This window comes from Canis lupus, chromosome 11, assembly GCF_011100685.1.
Source record: "Canis lupus familiaris isolate Mischka breed German Shepherd chromosome 11, alternate assembly UU_Cfam_GSD_1.0, whole genome shotgun sequence".
NCBI lineage: Eukaryota > Metazoa > Chordata > Mammalia > Carnivora > Canidae > Canis > Canis lupus.
The window spans coordinates 16451601-16473272 of NC_049232.1; the positions used below are offsets into that span (position 1 = coordinate 16451601).

At 40.4% G+C, this 21672-nt stretch overlaps 1 protein-coding gene across 8 annotated transcripts in view; it reads left to right on the plus strand.

The window, feature by feature from the left end:
- MEGF10 (multiple EGF like domains 10) overlaps nt 1-21672 on the plus strand; it is a 319848-nt gene that overhangs the window by 296507 nt on the left and 1669 nt on the right. For 6 of the 8 annotated variants that reach the window (XM_038552022.1, XM_038552023.1, XM_038552025.1 and 3 more), the window contains 8 exons: nt 780-908; nt 3037-3165; nt 5387-5623; nt 7150-7277; nt 8603-8726; nt 13485-13529; nt 14300-14506; nt 15971-17356. In XM_038552022.1, the coding sequence (XP_038407950.1) occupies nt 780-908; nt 3037-3165; nt 5387-5623; nt 7150-7277; nt 8603-8726; nt 13485-13529; nt 14300-14506; nt 15971-16152 (1181 nt within the window). In that variant the 3' untranslated portion in view covers nt 16153-17356. Of the gene's footprint in view, nt 1-779; nt 909-3036; nt 3166-5386; nt 5624-7149; nt 7278-8602; nt 8727-13484; nt 13530-14299; nt 14507-15970; nt 17357-21672 lie in introns of those variants that run through there. The other 2 variants (XM_038552021.1, XM_038552020.1) reach the window with 2 other exon arrangements.

Below are 21672 nucleotides of genomic sequence, written 5' to 3' on the forward strand. Positions count from 1 at the left end.
GAGTCTAATAGTTAAATGAAAGAATACAAGAGGGCAGCCCCGGTGGCGCAGCGGTTTGGCGCCGCCTGCAGCCTGGGGTGTGATCCTGGGGACCCGGGATTGAGTCCCACATCGGGCTCCCTGCATGGAGCCTGCTTCTCCCTCTCCCTGTGTGTGTGTGTGTGTCTCTCTCTCTGTGTGTGTCTATGAATAAATAAATAAAATCTTTAAAAAAAAAAAAAGAAAGAATACAAGAAAGGCCCCCATATTTCTGGGGGGTTTTGTTAGAAGACACTAGTCTTGGGCACCTGGGTGGCTCAGTGGATTAAGCATCTGCCTTCGGCTCAGGTCATGATCCCAGGGTTTGGGGATCGAGCCCTGCATAGGCTTCTCTGCCTGGCAAGGAACCTGCTTCTTCCTCTCCCACTGCCCCTGCTCATGCTCTCTCTCTCTCTCTCTCAAATAAATAAATAAATAAATAAATAAATAAATAAATAAATAAAATCTTTAAAAAGAAAAATAACACTAGTCTTGATTTCAGAGCACTAGCAATGGTTAAACTGTCAGGTGTGGAATTATTCTGCTTCCCGCTCATGAATTATGACCTCCTTGCAAGAGCCCCATCTTGGGACTTCAAAGAAGGCTTTGTGATAAGCTGAGATCTGTGTTATTGTCTTTATACACTCTCCAGTAGCTCAGCATCCTTCAGGTTTAAACACAAACAATTGGAAGCAAGAATGTCCTCCCCTCATCCCCCACCACACAGCCTCCTGACTCTACTGTCCTTCCCTCCTGCACAGGATGTCCCCTGGGTTTTTACGGAAAGGACTGTGCGTTGATATGTCAGTGTCAGAATGGAGCTGACTGTGACCACATCTCTGGGCAGTGTACATGCCGCACTGGGTTCATGGGGAAGCACTGTGAACAGAGTGAGTATGAGAGCATGATGTGTCTGGTGGTATTTTCCCCTAGAATCAGTTTTCCTACATGCCTGAAAATAGGAAGGCAGCATCTGCAACTTTTAAATTGTTTGAACTGATGGCTGGTCACTGACCAGCACGGTTGACTATTCCCCCTTCCAGAGACCTGGCCACCTTGGGGTCCTTGCCAGCTGTCTTTTCTCTCAAACTTCTTCTGGGTAAGTAATCAGTGCTCTGGGTGGAGGGGGTGTGCCTTCAAGGATGAAGACAGAATTCAAGTTTTCCATCTGTTCACCCTGGCTCTAACTCTCTTATTTTTGGAACGTAACTGCTCAGAGCTTTAAGAGCCAGTCAGGTTTTTTTCAGGACAGAGGCAGAGCCCGGGCTGCACACTGGATGCGAGTGGCTTCTCTGGGGCCAGGCTGAGTGCACAGGAGGCAGGCGGGCTCCCAGCCCTGCTGTGGGTGTGGAACCAGGTCCATGTAAACGTTGCCCCCCTTCTGACAACTTTCTCTAGATAGTACTTCTATATTGTTTCCCCTAGCAACTTCTCATCTCAGTCTTTACAATCTTCAAGACAATATATTGCCTTAAAATGTTGTATTGTAAAAGTCCCATTCTAGAAGAATATGCCATGTTGCAATTACACATCTTGGCTTTGCCATTTCCACCCCTACAGCTATGCCTCTGCAGGGTTATAAGAAAATTAGTGTTAGACCGAGTATTTCAACGTAGTCTATTGTTCCTGTACTCTGTGACTTTCATTCAATATTCAGAATGAATAAATAGGGTCTTAGAGCTGTCTGGGGATCACCCTCTTATAGATGACAGGAAAGGGGCCAGATCTTTCTTGCTTATCAGAGGGGGCACTTCTGGGTAGGATGTAGCAAAGATTACATGCCCATAGGAGCAATGTGGCCTGGAAAGGTTGTTCAGCATGATAGGACTTTGATGAGAAAAGATCACCCTCTCTCCACCCCAGCAGCACCTCACAGGCACCCCTGGACAGCCAGGTTGTCTCAGTCTTGTGTGCTGAACCCTGGAAATATTTTTGCGTATCTTCCTGTCTAGTACATAACAGGAGTGACCTCCCAGAATCAGCCTGGATAGAGATGGCCCAATTTTAGTTTTGTACTGATATTCATTTCCTTCTGAAACACACAATGAGTCACACGTTGCCTGCACACCCCTTGTGTATACAAATTTTGTGCGTCTGTCTCTATAAGTGTCTAAACATATGTGCATATATATATATGCATAGAAGCCAGAACAGGCTCTAAACTGACTTTCACTTGGAAGCCAGACCAGTTATATTCTTATTAGATAGAAGCTGCTTAGGTCCTTCTGTGATTACTTTGAACATCAAATCAAAATGTTCCTATTTTTGGAAACTCCCTCCTGATGCTCATTTGTAAACAGAAACACTGTTTTTCAGAGAACTCCAATAATAACAGCATATTGCCCCCTGCTGCCCACTTTACAAAAAACATCAGTATTTGGGAATGATTTCTAGATTTGACGCACCTATACTCTTCTCTGAAATCCACACCCAGCTCTTATTAGGAATGCATCATAAAAATCTCTCCATTTAAGCCTCTCAGGCTTTGACCTGCACAGCCCAATCTTGAGCCATTCTATGGGAAATGAAGTTCTTACCTAGGAAATCAACAAAACTTTCCCCTCCCTTGTCCCCTACTCCCAGCTAATCCAGGTCGCTGGTAGGAGTGTCCCTGAGCCGTCAGTAAAATGCTCATGTTCTTAAGGATGCATGTCTGGATTATACTCTTCAGTCTTCTGTCTCACTATTTTATCTGGTGGGGTCATCTCAGATTGCCCTTGCTGATGATCTTCATCAGTTCTCTTGGGTTCTCCAGACTCTCTACTTACCCCTCAGGGCAGTGGTACATAAAAACTGAAAGAGTGAAGAGCTCAGTCTCTGGCCTCCTGCCACCTGGCCTGAGTCCAACCACAGGTCAGGGAATTCTGGCCAACTCTAGGACCTCCTGGGTGGTTCCGCCTGTGCAGTGATCTCCTGGAAGAGCTGCCCTCTAGACACATGGGATCAGATAGTAAGAGACAGCCTTGCCCAGATTCCTGAGGCTGGAGAGCTTATGCTGGACTTTCATCTCCTTCTCAGAATGCCCTGCGGGAACATATGGCTATGGCTGTCGCCAGATATGTGACTGTCTGAACAACTCCACCTGTGACCATATCACTGGGACTTGTTACTGCAGCCCAGGCTGGAAGGGGGCACGGTGTGATCAAGGTAAGGACACTAGTAAATGATATCTAGTGTCTCGAATTGTGTAACCACCATGTACCAGCCAACATTAAGTGTTTGCACCTACATTATCTGATGAAATCCTTCTCCGGACACTCCAAAGTCCTAGCTGGTTATTTAGTTGCCAGATGGATGCCTTATCATTGCTATCCTACAGGTAAGAAAACTACAGCTCAGAGAGGCTGAGTAATTTGCCCAAGGTTGCACCACTAATGTATAATACATAGCTATTTGTAGGCCAGGGCTTAGATGCCAGGTTTGTCTGATTCCACAGCTCATGAACTGTGCCTTCAATGCTTTCACCTTTATTGAGGTATAACTAACCTATAAAAAGCAACGCATGTACACCAGTACATATACGTATATATACATCACACACATACAATATAAAGTGTACAACCTGATAAAATCTGACAGACATATCCACCCATGAAACCACAACCACAATGAAGATGGTGAATGCATCTATCACCCTCAAATGCTACCTTATGCCCATCCCTGTCACTGCCCCTGGGGTACCAGGTAACCACTGATCTGGTTTCTGTCACTACAGATAAGTTTGCATTGCTTAGAATTTCATGTATATCGAATCACACTGTACTCTTTTTTTTTGTCTGATTTTGTTTGCTTAGCATAATTATTTTGAGATTGAACCATGCTGTTGTATATATCAATGCTTCAATTATTTTTATTGCTAAATAGTATTCCATTGCATGGATATATCATATTTTCTTTACTCTTTCACTTCTAGATGGACATTTGAATTGTTTCCAGTTTTGGACTATTATCAATAATAGCAACAGTATATCAGTCTTTGTATGGAGATATACTTCTATTTGTCTTAGGCAAATTTATAGATGTAGAATGGCTGGCTCATATGATAATTATATGTTTAACTTTTTGAAAAATGTGTGCCAGTGGTTTTTAACTAGGGTGTGTATCACAATAACCTGAGAATCGTTGTCTTATACATAATGGCATGTGAGCAATTCTGATTCTGGGATGGATGGGGCCTCGTAGAAAGTTCTTCTGATGGTTCTGAAGCATGGCCACCAGAGAGCTCCTGAGGTGTGTGGCTCTTTTCAGGAGGTAACCACACATGGGCTGTAGGGACTTTAGAAAAGTCGTAGAGTTATAGGTGCCATCATGTTCAAGTGTGTACTATATTGGCATTCCTATTTCATTTTCTTTTATTAAGTAACTTCTACATTTTCACGATTTATATTTGTCTGTCCTGACAATAGGATGTTATATTCCACAGTCACATCATTATGACACATGCCTGTGGTCACATGGCACTGACTTTGGTGCTCTGCATTTCAGGGCAGGCTGTCTAAGAAGGATGTCTAACCCTTAGAATCATAAAGTCACAGGGATGTTTGAGCCGGAAGCCCCTGCTTGGAGGCTAGTTTCTTTCTTTATAGGTGCTGAAACTCTAGCCTAAGTGCTTGAAGGGAAAATCAGGATCTCTGGATCAACTTTTTTAAATGTCCGGTTTCTTGACTCACAGTGCATATCTTCGCTGTCCTCATCAGATGGAACATGTGAAAGAAACATGTAAAGCTAAAGTTTAAATTGTAATGAGTAAGCTTTCAGGGTGATGTTGTCAGGTGTTCCTGGGACACACCTTTCTGTCATAGAAAATAACTGCACAGAGCAGTATCTCCCAGGGTTAGAAAGCCCACTGAAATTAGGATAAGGCAGGCCCTCATCTTGGACCAGATTTACAATGGAGTTGCACTTGCTTGGAGGAGAATTGCCCTGAGAAATGCTAAGGGTAGACATAAAATGAAGTCAAGCAGTCAAAGCATTGAGAAGTTAGCCCTTCATAAGTTTACTACTGTTTAGTAAATAAAGCATGGTAGATAAACTATTACATCCAGTGAATTCCTGGTCTGGTCTAAGTGTTTCTTAGTGTTTATGTGAGAAGCTCCCCAACCCTACTGTAAAGTCCTTGGGGTCAGGAAATCCAGTGTCATTTCTGAGGCTTAGAGCAGCTTTTTTTCTGGACACAGATGAGCCAACAACATCTGCAAGTGGAGAATGTTTGTTTTTCCTTCCTGCAGTTTCTAAAAGTTTCTAAATTAACATTTCAAGAACTGAAAACATCCCTGCATTAGCACAGTGAGAGAATGTTGTAAATAAGAGTTGAAACGTCTATCCAGCAGATTGTCATCCTGACTCAGATCTCTTCTCCTTCTCCTAGCTGGAGTCATTATCGTTGGAAATCTGAACAGCTTAAGCAGGACCAGTACAGCTCTCCCTGCCAATTCCTACCAGATCGGAGCCATCGTGGGCATCATCATTCTTGTACTGGTTGTTCTCTTCCTCCTGGCGTTGTTCATTATTTACAGACAGAAGCAAAAGGGAAAGGAATCAAGCATGCCTGCAGTTACCTACACCCCTGCCCTGAGGGTCATGAATGCAGACTATACCATTTCAGGTAAGACTGATCCCTAGAGCCATCTTACTCCTTGAAAAGGAAGGGTTCATCCTGGTTCTTTGAAACTGGGCATTCGGCTGTGCTGTCCATTAGCCTTGAGAAGATTTTATGTTTGGAAAAGATACATTGTTACAGATGTGCTTTATATGTCAATAGTAGTAAAATCATCATTGTTGTCTTCTATGAGGGCTTTTGAATTGGATTCATCATGAGGTTGCTTTAGACCTTGGGAATTTCAATCTGGTGGAAGCTCTGCTGGGCATCTAAGCTTTTGTCATATGTTGGGGACTGGGAGCGGAGAGGAGGAGGCACCCATAAGTTTGATAAGGTCATGGAGCAGATCAAGGATGAGGACCAGGTCTTCTGTCCCTGGCATTGGGCTTTAATTTTTGTTTTTGTTGTTAAGATTTTATTTTGTTTATTTGACAGAGAGAGAGAGAGAGAGAGCGAGAGAGAGAAAGCCAAAGAGTACAAGCAGAGGGACAGCAGAGGGAGAGTGAGAAGCATGCTCCTTGCTGAGCAGGGAGCCTGATGTGGGGCTCAGTCCCAGGACCCCGGGATCATGACCTGAGATGAAAACCAACATTTAACCAACTGAGCCACCCAGGCACCCCTGGCCTTGGTATTTTAACATGGTATCTTCTAACCTGTCCCTGAGCCCATACAAATCATTAACTACAGAGCATCAAAGTTATATAATAATCAGTTGTGTAGTATTAACAAGAACCAAAGATGTTCTTTAGAAAACTCTTTCAAATCTTTCTGTCACAAGCCTCTATAAATGTAAATTTTTAAGTGACATACTCATTCACCAGAGGAACTAACCACTTTGGGGAGCTTGGGTGGCTCAGTCAGTTAAGTGTCCAACTCCTAACTTTGTCTCAGGTCATGATCTCAGGGTTGTGAGGTCGAGCCATGCCATTGAGCATGATCCGCTTAAGATTCTCTCTCTCTCTGCCCCTGCCCCCACCTCGCTCCTGAGCACGCTTGCTCTCTCAAGGGGGAAGAGGAGGAGGAGGAGGAGAAGTACAGGAAAAAAGAGGAAATCGCTTCAATTAAGGAATTTGAACACTTAAAGTATCTATTATTTTGGAAAATTACTGCAGGATTTCAGATGGGTTACATGTTTATAAATACACTGATTCTAGGGGAATACCTAAAGCAGTCGATTTACTTAATAGTGCATTTCTAACACAGAATATTATGAAGAGAGCTTAAGTGTCTAAAAATAAAAAAAGAGCCAAGTTACAACAGAAGTAGCTTCAAAGTGATGGCTCCCCAGGTGTATGAGCCCCAAAGCAAAGAGGGATTGTCTGAGGACACTTGTACACTTTTCAGGAGGCAGGGAGGAAGGCAGACACCTGCTGCTTCTCGAAGCTTTACTGAGTGTCTTGGGCAGGAGAGGATTTTGCCCAGCCTGTGATATGGAAGCAGTACAAGCATTTGTTCTGGTTATTTTGCTTCCCTTTTATCCACACAGATTTGGGGGAGCCTGTTGCCTTAACCGTTTCCTTCTCTTCTTACAGAAACCCTTCCCCACAGCAACAGTGGAAGTGCTAACAGCCATTACTTCACTAACCCCAGTTACCACACACTTACCCAGTGCGCCACATCCCCACATGTCAACAACAGGGACAGGATGACCATCGCAAAGGTGAGAGGAAGGGTTTCCCAGTCCCCAAAGGTCGGCAAGGGAGAGAGGAAAGGAACAAGCGTTTGGGACAGCTGCTGTTTGCCAGATGCAGTGCTAGGCACTTTATATCTCTTATCTCCTTGATTCCTCCAATTTTCTGGGTGCATGTTAGAATCTCAAGTTTACTGGTGAAAAACTCCAGCAGCAGACAATATGATTCACCTCAAAACACAGTTCCCCAGTTCGTGAGGGAGGCAGCTGCAGTGCCAGCCATGGTCTCCTTGTCTCCAATTTGCACTGTTTCCAGTGTACTTCTTTGGAAAAATGTTTCTCATATTGCAGAGGCTTGAAAATGATGTCTCATAGCAGACCTCAGCAGACTCCATCCTGGGTCCTTTCTTTTGTCTTTTCTGACCAGCTGTCTTCTAATGCCCTTTAAGGGCCATGTGTCCTTTCCCAACAAAAACAACATTCATTTATTTGGGTTGAACCACATGAAATTGCCTTATTATAGGTCAAAAATGATCAAATCGAAACTATGTGTCAAGCACTCCAAATCAGTTTACAAGTATTAGTTCATTTACTCTTCACACCAATCCTGTGAATCAAGAGTGATTGTTATCCTCATTTTATAGACACACAGAGGTGTTGGACCCCCAGGGCTGCTCTTCTAGTACCATTCACCTCCCTCTCAGTATCCTCTAGAATGCTCTGAAATCCCAAACATGTCTTCCTTCCAATTGTCCCAAATTATATTTCCAATCTCCATTGTCTCATTCTAGCTACTAGAAGAAAACCAAGCTAATTAAATTAATTCAGTTGCAATTATATTAATGAAGCTGAATTTTAATTATAGGGCCTAATAGTTAAATAGCATTTCACATTTCCCAGAGACTTTCATATTCATCGTTGCATTTGTTCTCCTATGTTTTCAGGGAAGGAGGCAAAGTACACAATCTTATCCTCACATATATAGTTAAGGAAATGGCCCAGAGTCACTGGTGACTCAGAAAAAATTATAGTGTTTGATAGGAGAGCCCAAACCAAGAATTTAACTTTTCCATTCAAAGTTCCACATACATTAACTCAAGTAAAGTCTAATGTGCACAGAGTGACTAAGTGAAATGAAGAATTTGAGGCAGGAGGGGAATAGTTCGGGTCAATGCACGTGTACTCCTGCTGCCCTCTAAGACCCAACCAGTTGTCACCTCTGCCCCTCTGGACCACCTCATTGAAGCACCAGCTTTTGATCCATGCCATGGACATGCTTTCCCCACATTGACAACATTGTGCTGTGCCACGTGGTATTCTCTCTTTACATCTTTTATGGTCTCTATTTTTAACAGTCAAAGAACAATCAGCTGTTTGTGAATCTGAAAAATGTGAATCCTGGGAAGAGAGGCCCAGTGGCAGACTGCACGGGAACATTGCCAGCAGACTGGAAACATGGCGGCTACCTTAATGAGCTTGGCAAGTTCCCCAATATCCATCCTCAACAACTTCCTTTATCTTTTAGTCACCTTGGATAGTCATAGATTTATGATATGCCAAAGCAACCTTTTGGAAATATGCATCAAAAAAACAGAATGATAAAATTTTACATAATGTCTGTATGGGGCTTATTACTGTCTTAGGCACTTTATTCATCCCACAAACATTTAATAAGGTCCTAGTGTGTACCAGGAATTGATAATGAGACACATGAATCTCTGTCTACTGGTAGCTCCCATTCTAACTCTACATACATTAACTTAGATGATTCTCACAAGTACTCTGCTAAGTAGGTACTATTATTGTCACCATTATGTCCATTTTACAGTTGAGAAACTGAGTTACAAAGAGGTCAAGTCACTTGAGAAAAGTCTCAAAGCCTATTAAATGGTAGAGCTGGGATTTGAATCTTGTCTGGGTGGTACCAGGAAATGTGTTACTTTTTGCTCTCTTTTAATAAGGAGCACCCATACTTGAGGCTCCCTTTCCCCTTTAGGTGAAGAAATAAAGATATCAACAGGAACATAGTAGGTCAGTGTTTCTGGAACATTTTGGATCAGGACCCCTTCGTGAAAGTAATCGAGAATGCTGAAGAGCTTCTTTCAATATGGGTTATATCTGTTGATGCTCACTATGTTACAAGTTAAAACTGAGACTATTTAAAATAATTATTTATTTCTTTGTTTATAATAACAGTAGTCTAGTTTCATGATAATATAAAACACTTTTTTTATGAAAAAAATAACTATATGGGGCACCTGGGTGGCCCAGTGGTTGAGTGTCTACATTTCGCTCAGGTCGTGATCCCAGGATCCTGGGATGGAGTCCCACATTGGACTCCCCGCGGGAAGGCTGCTTCTCCCTCTGCCTGCATCTGCCTCTCTCTCTGTGTCTCTCATGAATAAATTTTTAAAATCTTAAAAAAAAAAAGAATAGAGAACTACACTTTCTAAAACAAAAACAAATTAGTGAGAAGAATGGCACTGTTTTAGGTCTTTTTAATATCTGGCTTCAGAGAAGATCAAGTTTCATATCTGCTTCCCCCATTTAATCAGTGGTGCAGCTCTTGGAAAACCACCACACACTTGAGTGAGAACAAAAGTGAAATCAGCAAATAATGTCATTGTGTTATTATGAGAATAGTTTTGATCTCATGACCTTCCTGAAAAGGGGGTGGGGCCTCCTGGACCACCCTTAAAGACCTGGTGTGATACCCCACTGAGTGAACTGTGCCATTGCCAAGCAGTTGCCAAATTTCAGGGAGGAGCTTGATGATGCCATAACAAATGTGTGCATTACCTTATGGGTAGCAAACCCTTTCATTTGTATTTATTTGATGATGGGGTGACCGGGAAGCCCAGTTAAATTTGAATTTCAGAGAAACAACAAATATTTTTAGTATAAATATATCCCAAAAGTTGCATGGGGCATACTTACCCTAAAAATTATCTGTTGTTTCTCTGAAATTCAAATTGCACCGTCCTTATTTGTTTTTGTTTGTTTGTTTGTTAATTTATTCATGAAAGACAGAGAGAGAGAGAGAGAGAGGCAGAAACACAGGCAGAGGGAGAAGTAGGCAGGGAACCTGACGTGGGACTCAATCCCAGGTCTCCAGGATCAGGCCCTGGGCTGAAGGCAGCGCTAAACCTCTGAGCCACCCTGGCTGTGCCTTACTTTGTTTTACTCACTGAATCTGACAACCCTACAGAAGGGCGGGCCCTTCTGTGAATCTTGTTTTATAGAGGAATAAACTGGGAAGCACAGAGAGATTAACTCTATTGCCCAGGATTTCATGGAAAGAAGAGGTTAAAGCCAGGTCTCAAAGTTCATATTCCAACTACTCCTCCCCTGCTTTTTCTATGAATACTACATATGCCAAATCACCTGAGCCAGAGGAAGGAACCAATCCGTAAGGGCTCTGGAATCCCCTATTACTGTAAAAATGCAAAAGTTAAAGTAGGAAAATGAATACAAATTCTTAACTTTTGTCTGCACTCTATATCAACATTATCAAATAGCTGTATATTTCTGAACATAGTCATTTATATACCAGATTCACAGTATACTCATTGGTCAAATCACTTAACATCAGAGAAAAAAATTTTTAAGTCTACATTACGTGAATAATGTCGCTCAAGAAATACATGAATTGATGTTAATAAAGTACGTACCTGGCACTAATGAGAGAAAAGTTCTCTTATTCCATGTTTACCTGCTACACTTGGTCTGGAGACTCTAGAACACAGTCACTGCAGTGGTCACATATGAACTTCCCTGCTTTTCTTCTAAGACCTCCAGGCCTGATTGTTGAGAATGTAAAATCATCATCACAAATTCTGAGTCTCCTTCATGTGTTCCCATCCCAGAGAAATTCTTCATTTAATGGCCCTCTACAGTTGTTGCACAGAAAAAGTCTTGCCTTACAAAGGACAGGGTAAGGCACACTGTGGATGATGAAATATGTAGGTGTTTTAAATGATGGAAATGTTGTGCTGACGTTGTCTGAAGGAGCCCTGAACCTGACACAAAAGCCCTGAGATTGATTCCTGGTTCTGTTATATGGCCCTGGGCTGATCACCCTCTTGAGGCTGATCTGTTCATCTGTGACATAGATAGTGATCGTGTGGTGGTTCATGTTATGAATTAGATTAAGCCAAGCATTTGAAAGTATCTATCCAGAGAGTGGAACGTACGGGGGATTATATGAAGAACCCCGCCTACTCCCTCATTAAAACAGCACCCAGAGAGAACCTGGCAGGGATGCTGGTGTCATAGTGCCCCTCTTGTTCCTTAATTTACTCTCCACCTCATGCTGCTCCTCCCCTTAGCCTCTTGGAGAATGTTATCGATCGCATAACTAAGACCAAGATGGACATTTAGTGAGACTTTGCTATAGTTTGGAGACAGCTAAGTGAATCTGGCAGAGTAGCAAAGACAGAGTCCCTTAATAGGGAGCTCTCAGATGCCACAGGCCCTGCCTATCCTCATGCGGTCCCTTTACAAAGTGTGAGAATCCCTAAGACCACCCTCACAATCCATAATTTGTTAGAATGACTCACAGAATGTACTGTAAGGAGTTATACTCATGGTTACAGTTTATCACAGCCAAAGGATACAGATTAAAATCAGCCAAAGGAGGAGACACAGTGGGTAGAGTCAAGGACAGTTCAAAGTCAGAAACTTCCAGTTGTCCTTTCCCAGTGGAATCATGGAAAGTGCTAACTTGTCCTGGCTACAGTAGATGACAATATGCGTGAAGTATTACCAGCCAAGGAAGCTCACTTCAGCCTTGGTGTCTAGAGTTTTTTTCTTTTTTAAGATTTTATTTATTTATTCATTTATGAAAGAGAAAGAGAGAGGCAGAGACCCAGGCAGAGGGAGAAGCAGGCTCCATGCCAGGAGCCTGATGTGGGACTTGATCTTGGGTCTCCAGGATCATGCCGTGGGCCAAAGGCAGGTGCTAAACTGCTGAGCTACCCAGGGATTCCCAGTGTCTAGAGTTTTTATGAGAGTTTGATTAGGTCAACATGGTTGACCACCCAGGTGGCTGACCTTTCAACTGGTCCCTCTGGAAATGAAGCTGACACTAAGTGGCCCAAACCCCCTCCCATAAATCACTTTCATAGACTATTCAGTGGAGCTCCAGGTAAACAAAAACACTGTTACTGGGTGGGATATTTCAAAGACCTAGAGATCACCTCCCAGTAACTAAGGGCAAAGGCCAGACCTCCCTTTGGTTAGACTAATTTACTATTCATCCTTATCTTGCCCGCCCTGCACAACTGGACATCTTTCCCATCAGCTGGGACTTCACAACCCAGACCCAAGAGAGGGGAAAACATTCTCTGAGAGAGGAGGACATTCCCATTTCCTGTCCTACAATGAATGATATTAGACATATCCTCTCCCTTTAGGGGATGCTCCCTTTTTCCCTACAAAAGTGTGTCCCCCAGGACATCAGAACTTGAGTCTACTATCATTCTAAGGACACACGCCCAGTGGCAGGGGATTGTCTCCTTACATTCTCACACTTACTTGAATGTTCGCCGTAAGTCATTACTTAACTCTCTTATTCTAACGTAAGTCTATAACATTTCTTTAAGAGATCACTGAAGAGGACTTGGAATGCTTGCATGTAGACTGGAGCTGGGGGGCGTAGGACACATTCACTGTTACAGTCACTGAAACACCATTCATTTATCTGGCGCCTCTGAGTTTACGATGCCTTTTCAGGTGCTCTAGTTCATTTAATGATCACAACAACCCTGTAAAGTTTGGAAGGCACGTTTTGTTTTCCTCATTTTAGAGATAAGAAAATTGATGCAGAGAGAGTTGAACATCTTGCCCAAAGTCATGCAGTGAATGAGTGAGGAAATCCAAGTCCTTTGTCTCAATTCTAGTCCGGCTGTGCCTCTTTCATGGTGCAACCTTGAATCAAGTGTACCGATTCACCCATGTCTTATTTTCTACATGTACTGATCAGCCTTTCCCAAAGTCACTGTAAATGAGCAAGAGAATGATCAGAATGATATATATATATATTTTAAATTCTAAGCGCTGAAGACATCAAGCATGAGTGATCTGGTGCAAAGATTTGAAAAGCAGCAGCCTTGGTTATTTGTTGCAGTGAGGAGATAATGGATGCCCACACCATCCTCCTCCATAACCTTGGAATATTATTTGGGTTTTCTCTTCTTTCCAGATCTAACTGGGGATTTTTTTTCTTCTTTATCACAGGAGCTTTTGGACTTGATAGAAGTTATATGGGAAAATCCTTGAAAGGTATGGTATAAATTTAAAGAAGAAATACATCTATCAAATCATAATTAAAAAAATTTTTTTTCAGAGACCAAAATAATTTGCTAAACAAGCAATAATAGCAGTGTAAAGAAAATGTGGAGCTGTTGGTATGGTTAATTAGTCCACCAAATATACAAACACGTTTGACTAAGGTCAAGAGCATGACCATAGGTGCATTGTGTTAGATCATAGGTGTGGGGGAACAAAGGTTTCAGTTTGCTGGAAGACACTCATATTTCTTTGAGAAGATATATATGATTTACAGGGAGAAGGAGATGCAAAAAAAGGAATTGGCAGGAAAAACTAGAGCTCAGCATTGTTACATGAATAACTTCATGTGCCCAGTCTTGAGGTTTTACAAGGAAGTCTGACATCACAAATGCCTCCCTTACCATGATGATAGAACTTTCTTGTGCTCTCCGGGGCATTGACAGATGATTTCCTGGTCGAAAACATTGATAATTCAGAGACTATTAGTAAATTAGAATGGAATTGAGTGTGAAATGAAATAAAAATGAAATCAACTCTACAATGTTTACCTTGATACTCACCTGAGAGAGGAGCTAAGATTACTTTATAGATGGTAATTTTACATCTGATTATCTCTAAAATAAGTAGAAAATATATGATGTTGTCCATATATATATAACTATAGAAAATTAGCTACAAAGAAAAGGAAGTAACCTGTCCAAGTAAAGTATTAACAAGAAAAAAATTAATAGCGTTTGCTTTTCTCCCCCATCTCTCTACAGATTTGGGAAAGAATTCTGAATATAATTCAAGTAACTGCTCCTTAAGCAGTTCTGAAAACCCATATGCCACTATTAAAGACCCGCCTGTACTTATCCCCAAAAACTCAGAGTGTGGCTATGTGGAAATGAAGTCACCAGCACGGAGAGATTCCCCCTATGCAGAGATCAATAACTCAACTTCAGCCAACAAGAATGTCTATGAAGTTGGTGAGTTCCCCTAACCAAAGAAAGAACCTAATATGGGAATTCTGGGGGGGAACAGTTTTAAAGTCTTTGAGAGTACAATAACAGTTTGTATAAGCATCACTGAAGACAATGGTCCATATTTTCAGTGAGACCTGTGTTTTCAGTGACCATATTAATTGGTGTCAAATAAATGTTTAATGGAAAATACCATTTAGAAAATTTAAAGTAAAATTTCCCTATCTCTCACCTGGTTGTCCATCTTCTGTTTCGTAACCATAGTGACTCTTTGAGTGCACCTGGGAATAGCGTATGTATCGTATTAGCTATTGTGTCGAGTTAGCCAAAACAGATGGTTCAAGGGGATGAAACAGGTGGTTCCACTTCCTGGTTGTATATTCATTAGATTAAATATAATGCTTTTAGCAGGATGGCAACATTTTACTTTAAATTTGTCTGATATATTGCTCATATTCTTGGATATGAATGGGATGGAAATTAATAAGAGTTCAGTTTAAAGTTAGAGTGGTTTTGATTGTCCCTTGCAAATGCCATTTGGGGAAAGTTAAAACACATCAGAGCTGTCACTGGTTGGGTAGAGTAGTATGTATTTTAATTTTTCTTTCTATATCTCAATGTTGGCGATTTCAACTTTAAAAAATTCTCTATTACTTGTAAATGAAGTGGCTAATTTTTTTTTAAAGATTTTATTTGTTTATTCATGAGAGACAGAGAGAGGCAGAGACATAGGCAGAGGGAGAAGCAGGCTCCCTGTAGGGAGCCCGGTGTGGGACTCGATCCCTGGACCCCAGGGTCACAACCTAAGCCAAAGGCAGACGCTCAACCACTGAGCCACCCACGTGACCCCGAAGTGGCTAATTTAACTCTAATCACTAGTAATTAATTTATACCATACACATGTCACTGAAAAGATAAATTACTATTCTGAAAGAATTAAGACAGCTTTTTAAAAATGGAAGGTGTAGTGACCTAAATTTATTTTTGAAAAGTCAGTTGCAATCCTCCTTTGAACGATCCTGTTAACCCACCACTTTAACACAGGAACACAGCTGCTAGCCTGGGTCCTGCGTCTTAAAGTGAACTTAAGTATTTCCATAAACTGAGTTAACCTGGAAGGACCTCAGTCTTCTCACCTATGCAGTAAAGGGTTTGGACTAGTTTATTTCCAAAGCACTTTTCAGACAAGGATTCACTTCCAGGGTTTCTGTAGAGTCCTTGGATATCTTCATTCCAACCCTACAGTCACCTTTTTGTTCAGAACACCATGGTGTGCATCAGCTGGTCTAACAATTGTAGAGTAGCCACCTCTATGTGATTATAAAACCATCCTTCACTTCTTAACATAATATTTCCTTATATTTTTATAAAGGCTCCTCTTGTATGTTTGAGATTTGCAAGAAATGCCATATTCTATTCTTTTTAAAGTTTTCCATTGCTGATAAATTCATATGTCCCTGGTTGTCACAGAACCTACAGTGAGTGTTGTCCAAGGAATATTCAGCAATAATGGGCATCTCACCCAGGATCCATACGACCTCCCAAAGAACAGTCACATCCCTTGCCATTATGACCTGCTGCCAGTCCGAGACAGTTCATCCTCCCCCAAGCGAGAGGATGGTGGCAGTGGCAGCAGCAGCAGCAGTGAATGACACCAAAGGACTGCCCGGTAGCCGCTGGAACAGTTTCCAGAATTGCAATTCGGTTCTTCTCCAGCGTCAAGTTTGCCACCTTAGGTGAATGTTAATCTACTTGGTAGGCAACTGTTGGACGTGAACCAGAAAGCTCAAAGCTGAGGCTGACTGACCATAGGTCCCTCTTGTACAGGTGGCTTGGAAGGAGACACCAATGTGACTTCCTCGTCTTCTTACTCATAGAACTGCACCCGTGAAGCACGACTTCCTATAAGATCCAGGCTAAAAGCGTGGACTTTCTGAGGTCCTCAGGAGGGAGTCATGGGGTGCGGTGGCCATTGGTATTACTGCTTGAACAATTAAAATTTAAATATTTTCTTTCTCATTTGCATTGCAGAGCTGTACCGAGGATTGTGCAGTTTATCATAAAATCTAGTGTGAATCACTAAACATGTAGAAGAAAAGGGGCCTATTATCGAGTCCTTATGTGTATTTTTTTCAGCGGATCTCAGAATTATAGGGATAATACGAACCCAGGAAGAAGTGTTCTGTCGAGTGGCATACCTGCAGAGACTTTGGATAAACTCTAGACTTGGTTAGCACATTTAAATATGGAAACTTTAGACTTTTTTTAGGATGAAGAAATGAAAAATTAGAGTTATTTTAGAAATAGTCGAATTATTTCAGGAATCAGTATACAGATGTGGCCAGCAGAGGTTAGTCGTCTTTGACCCTTGGCCCACTTTGGTCCATGACATCATTCTGATTGCTGTCCCCATTGTACATATTCACCACTTAAGGTCCATAACATATCAATAATTATTTCATAAATGTAGAAATGAAATTGTTTTATTTTTGACAAACTGGATTGAATGAGTGTGTAATGATTGGAAAAGGCTGTAAATTTTAAGTGTAAGAGGATGCTTCGGTTTTGTAAACCATTAGTAACACATGCTGTAATATAGAATTAGCGGAAAGTTTTGATTAATTTTTCCCCAGAAGTGACCGGAATATTTTTGTGCATATTTGAGAAAAGGGCACTTTCCTTTTATTAATTGTTGATTTAGAGAAACTATGCTTAAGCTGGTCTTTTGCATTGCTAATATGACGTGTACCCCATTTTTCATTAATTTGTATTTCCATTTTTAAGTTGTATATTCTATGTTTTGTAGTGCTTGGATTGTTAATGAAAAAAATTATATTATGTTCATTGTTTCTTGTATTATTGCCACTTATCTTCTTGCTTGATAAAAATGCAGCGTCCTTTTTTACTTTTGGAGGGAGGAGATGAAAATATATAAATCAACTCTATTAAAATTGATCATTACTAAAATGGTAAAGTCACCATAGGTGAATGGCTTATAATTGAAATAGAGAAGCTGCTAAATATTCCAAAATGGAGCTCCTTTTGGTCTGTGGGTTCTGAGTATTGGTGAAACCAGGGGCAAGGGAAACGAGGAGCCGTTGGTTTATTGAACAAGTACCACAGACTGGTCTTACTGAAGACCTTCACTGGGATGATCACACAGCTGATCATCCAGATTGGGACACTATGAGTGTAAATGAGGGCATTATTAATATTTAACCTACAATGGGCTTAAATATGGACTGTCCCAAGCAAACCAGAATAGATGCTTGTCCTGTGCATACCTGTCACGCACTAACATTTTTCAATTCAAGAGAGTTGTCTCCAGAGAATGCCAACATGATGCAAGAAAGTCAGTTTCTCTTTGATCTACCTGAGCCAGTGGAAGGTCTGAAAAGCTGCGTGAGGAGCAACCTTATGAGAGGAAACAGTGGCTATGAATCTTTTAGGACATGAAAACCTATATGGTATCTCAGCGAGTCAATTGACACATATGTATTGTGCACCCATTCTGCCAGTAATATACATAAGGCATTGTCCCTGCCAGCCATCAAGTTAGGGGATCCTGTGATTTCATGTCACACACCTGCACCTGGGATGATAGTTTGGTCAGGGAGATAATAGAACAAACAAACCTAGAGCATTCACTCTTTTGATGGCTGTTTCTTGTAGAGAATCTCAAAATGAATTCAAGGAAATATGGAACAATTCATTCCAACAGTTGACCTTTGGTCGACCCTTGGCTCTAGGGGGTAAGCATCTCATTGAGACTGTTGTGGGTCAATAGCCAGGAAATGTCCTTTCTGGTAAGAAAAAAATCATTTTCTTCTTCTTCTTTAACCATCATCTCTTCACTGCTCCACAATACATTTGAGTTTCTCCATTACTCCCTATACACAATTTTAAAGACAATAACTTCTTTTCTCATTACACTGTTAAAAAAGAGAAAACCCTAAAAGCTTCACGTACAAAGACAACAGCATCTTATGTAGAAAGCCCAGGTGACAGATGTAGACTGCAAAGGGCCACTGCCATTCCTCCCTGGGTGTTCTTTCTGGCAGATCAATGGCTCAGGATTGCTGCTGTCCTGAAACCACATTTGTATCAGAGGTGAGTCTTGCTCACTAGAGTTCATTCGAGATTTTTTCAAACATCAGAACACACATAGCATTTTGGATATCGTAAAACTACATGGTGTATTTGGAGAGGTCTAGCTGACAAGACAGAACCTCCTAGATATTTTGATATAGATTCAGGTAAAGAGAGAAATATTTTTGTCAGAATGAAAATTAAAGGGCAAAAGGACCTGGCAAGTTTTTTTTCCCTCTGAAATTGACACCTTTTGGACTCTTCTAGATATATCAAATGTAATTTAATGGTGATGTCATTCTTCATACACAAGGAATCTATTCTCATGACCTTTGAACTCATTCATTTGGGACCATAAAATTAATTTCTTCCTTATATCCTACAGTGGCCAGAGCAGTAAATGAGTTTGGCAGTACCAACGAAAAGCCATTCTTTCCCTCAAGCATGCTATGTCAGAAAATTTATAGACTATTTGTATTTATATATAAATACAACAAAAGTGGCCCAACATAGTTTATGTGCTTGTTTTAATATGGAGAATATGTTATTTATAGTTAATTATATGATAAGGAGTATTTAATAATTATTTACAATGCTTGATATAAATTCCTCTCACATGCTACACTCATTAGGCTAAAAGAGAGTTTAATGTGTTTAGCATTACCTCTATGGTAAATTATATTTGCCAATTTTAGGAATTTTATAAGATAGTTATAACCTGCCCCAACCAATTCCATTAGCACAACCACTGTGTTTGTAAGAAATGCAGACCATTTTATGAAAATGTGGTCACCACAGAGCCACAAGCAGTACTTGACAATTATTGGGGATTTTTAAACCATAAATATTGAAAAAGTTGCATAGGAATATAACACTACTAATTAATGTCGATATTAGAAGTCCAGTTACGACTTAAAATAAGATGAAGTCATAAAAATTGCATTTTAAGGTCATGTTTTTTAAAATAACAAATTTTCTATCTTCAGGTAACATCTTTATTATTCAAACTAAGTATTTAATTGATATTTTTATCTTAAAGGCTTTACGTCTGGAAAGTGTATATAGATGTACAAATATGAGTCACATGTTGTGGATGACGGCTTATTTCTTAATTAAAGATGTACAGTTCAGCAAACTGGCCTTTTTGAGTCCTCCTATTAGTGGCATCCTAACCCTGAGTCTGCTTGTTTTCATTCAGTATTTAGTCCAGACTTCCTTTTGATATGAACAACTGCAACATATATTTTTAAAAGGAGAAAAATCCAAATACATAAGAATTTTCTTGATTATAGCAAACAAAAAAAATGCTTTTGGTGTGAAAATATCTCTATTTTCCAAATATGGTAAACTTTGGTCAGTATTAGCTTATGTTGTCATTTATATCACTAAATGAGTTTATAGATTAATGCAATAAACTTTCTAATAAAAAAAATTTAAAGTAGTGTTTATTTCTATATCTGATTTTATTGTTAATTAGTGAGAAGAAAAAAAATATCATCTTGCCGGAAAAAATAGTATTTTTTTTCATGTGTAGCACCATAGCACTTTATATAGGCATATAAAAACAATTGCATTTTATTATATTTAACTTCTTGCATATCTGCTCTCCCTTCAGACTACTTGTTCTTTAGGGACAGAGGCAACATTTTGTACATATTTGGATTCTAGCAACCCAGGTCAGTAGTTGAGAGTCAAGTCTTCTGTAAAGAGTTTTAGGTCATCTTATGTGAATTTGTTTCTTAAATCTCAGTAGCTTGTTAATTCTTTATTTTATAATTAAAATATTTTTGGAGCATCCACTTTATAGCACTGTGTTCTAGAGATCAAATATGAATAAAACATTGCTTCTTCTCTCAATTACTGTTTATTTACTGAGGGCCTGAGTGCCAAGCACAGTTGGGGATGCAGAAAAATATGATACATGAGCTATTTTAAAATAGCTCATTATTTAATTAGGAAAATAAATCATCTTACTATCCGTGTGACTTTGGTAAGTTACTTAACTTCTCGGGGCCTTGGTTCCTATATTATAATATGTTAGAAATAATAGTACCTATTATTGTAGAGGTTTTGTGAGAATTTAATAACTTTATGCATACACAACACTTACTTCAGCGCCTGACATATAGTAGATAGTTGGTAAATGTTAGCTATCATTACTGTTATGAAAAATTAGCTAATAACCTAGCCATTTTATAATAATCAGTTGAGTGATGAGGCTGGTAAATAAAAAGTGAACATTTAATGAATATTATAAAAGCTACATATTTTTTGTGACCTTATCCCAATCTATTTTTGTACTGTCACACAATTCCATATATATTTTATTTCTAGAGCGGTAATTTAGGAAAGCAATAATAATGTGATTTCATCTTCCAGCAGTGTGTTATCTTCCTAAGAACTGAGATTGCTTTTAAAATGGATGAATGTGGGTTTTCTGGGAAGATGGTGACCTGGTTTTACATTCCTATCCTAGAGAATACAGGCATCCAGATGAAGTCAGGGGCTGACCTTGTCAACCTGAAGAGGTTCCAAACACAGTGAGATATCAACCTCTTGAAAGAAGGTGCAAATGGGGGGCAAAATGTAAATGGGAGTTGCTGGAATTGATGGAAGTAGAGTCTGGAGGGGATACACAGGGAGGACTGGTTGACCTGAGGAAAGGAAAGAAAGTCTCTTCTTTTTGCATGACACAGCTGTGAGACAGGCTACCTGTCCTGTGCCTGATGGTGTCTCAGGAGGGTTAGTTTCCATGTTGGGCTAAGGTCAGCCTATCCCTCCTTGGACTTGTGAACTGGGAGGCCTTCACGAAGTGACAACGGGAATTGCCAGTAGCCACTGAAGGAAAAATCCCTCTCCTGGCTGTGAGTACACAGGAAAGAGAGGGACACACAGGTGTGGAAAGCCAGCATGCTATCCACATGAAGAGGCAGAGAAACATCACAACCACTTCATGGGAACATTGCAGCCCAGATGGAAATAAAAGAAGCTGATGTGCAAAACTACAATAAACCTCTGTTATGGAGGCAGAGCTACTGTGGAAAATGGAGGAAAACCTGGATAGAATAAGATTTAAACTCTTG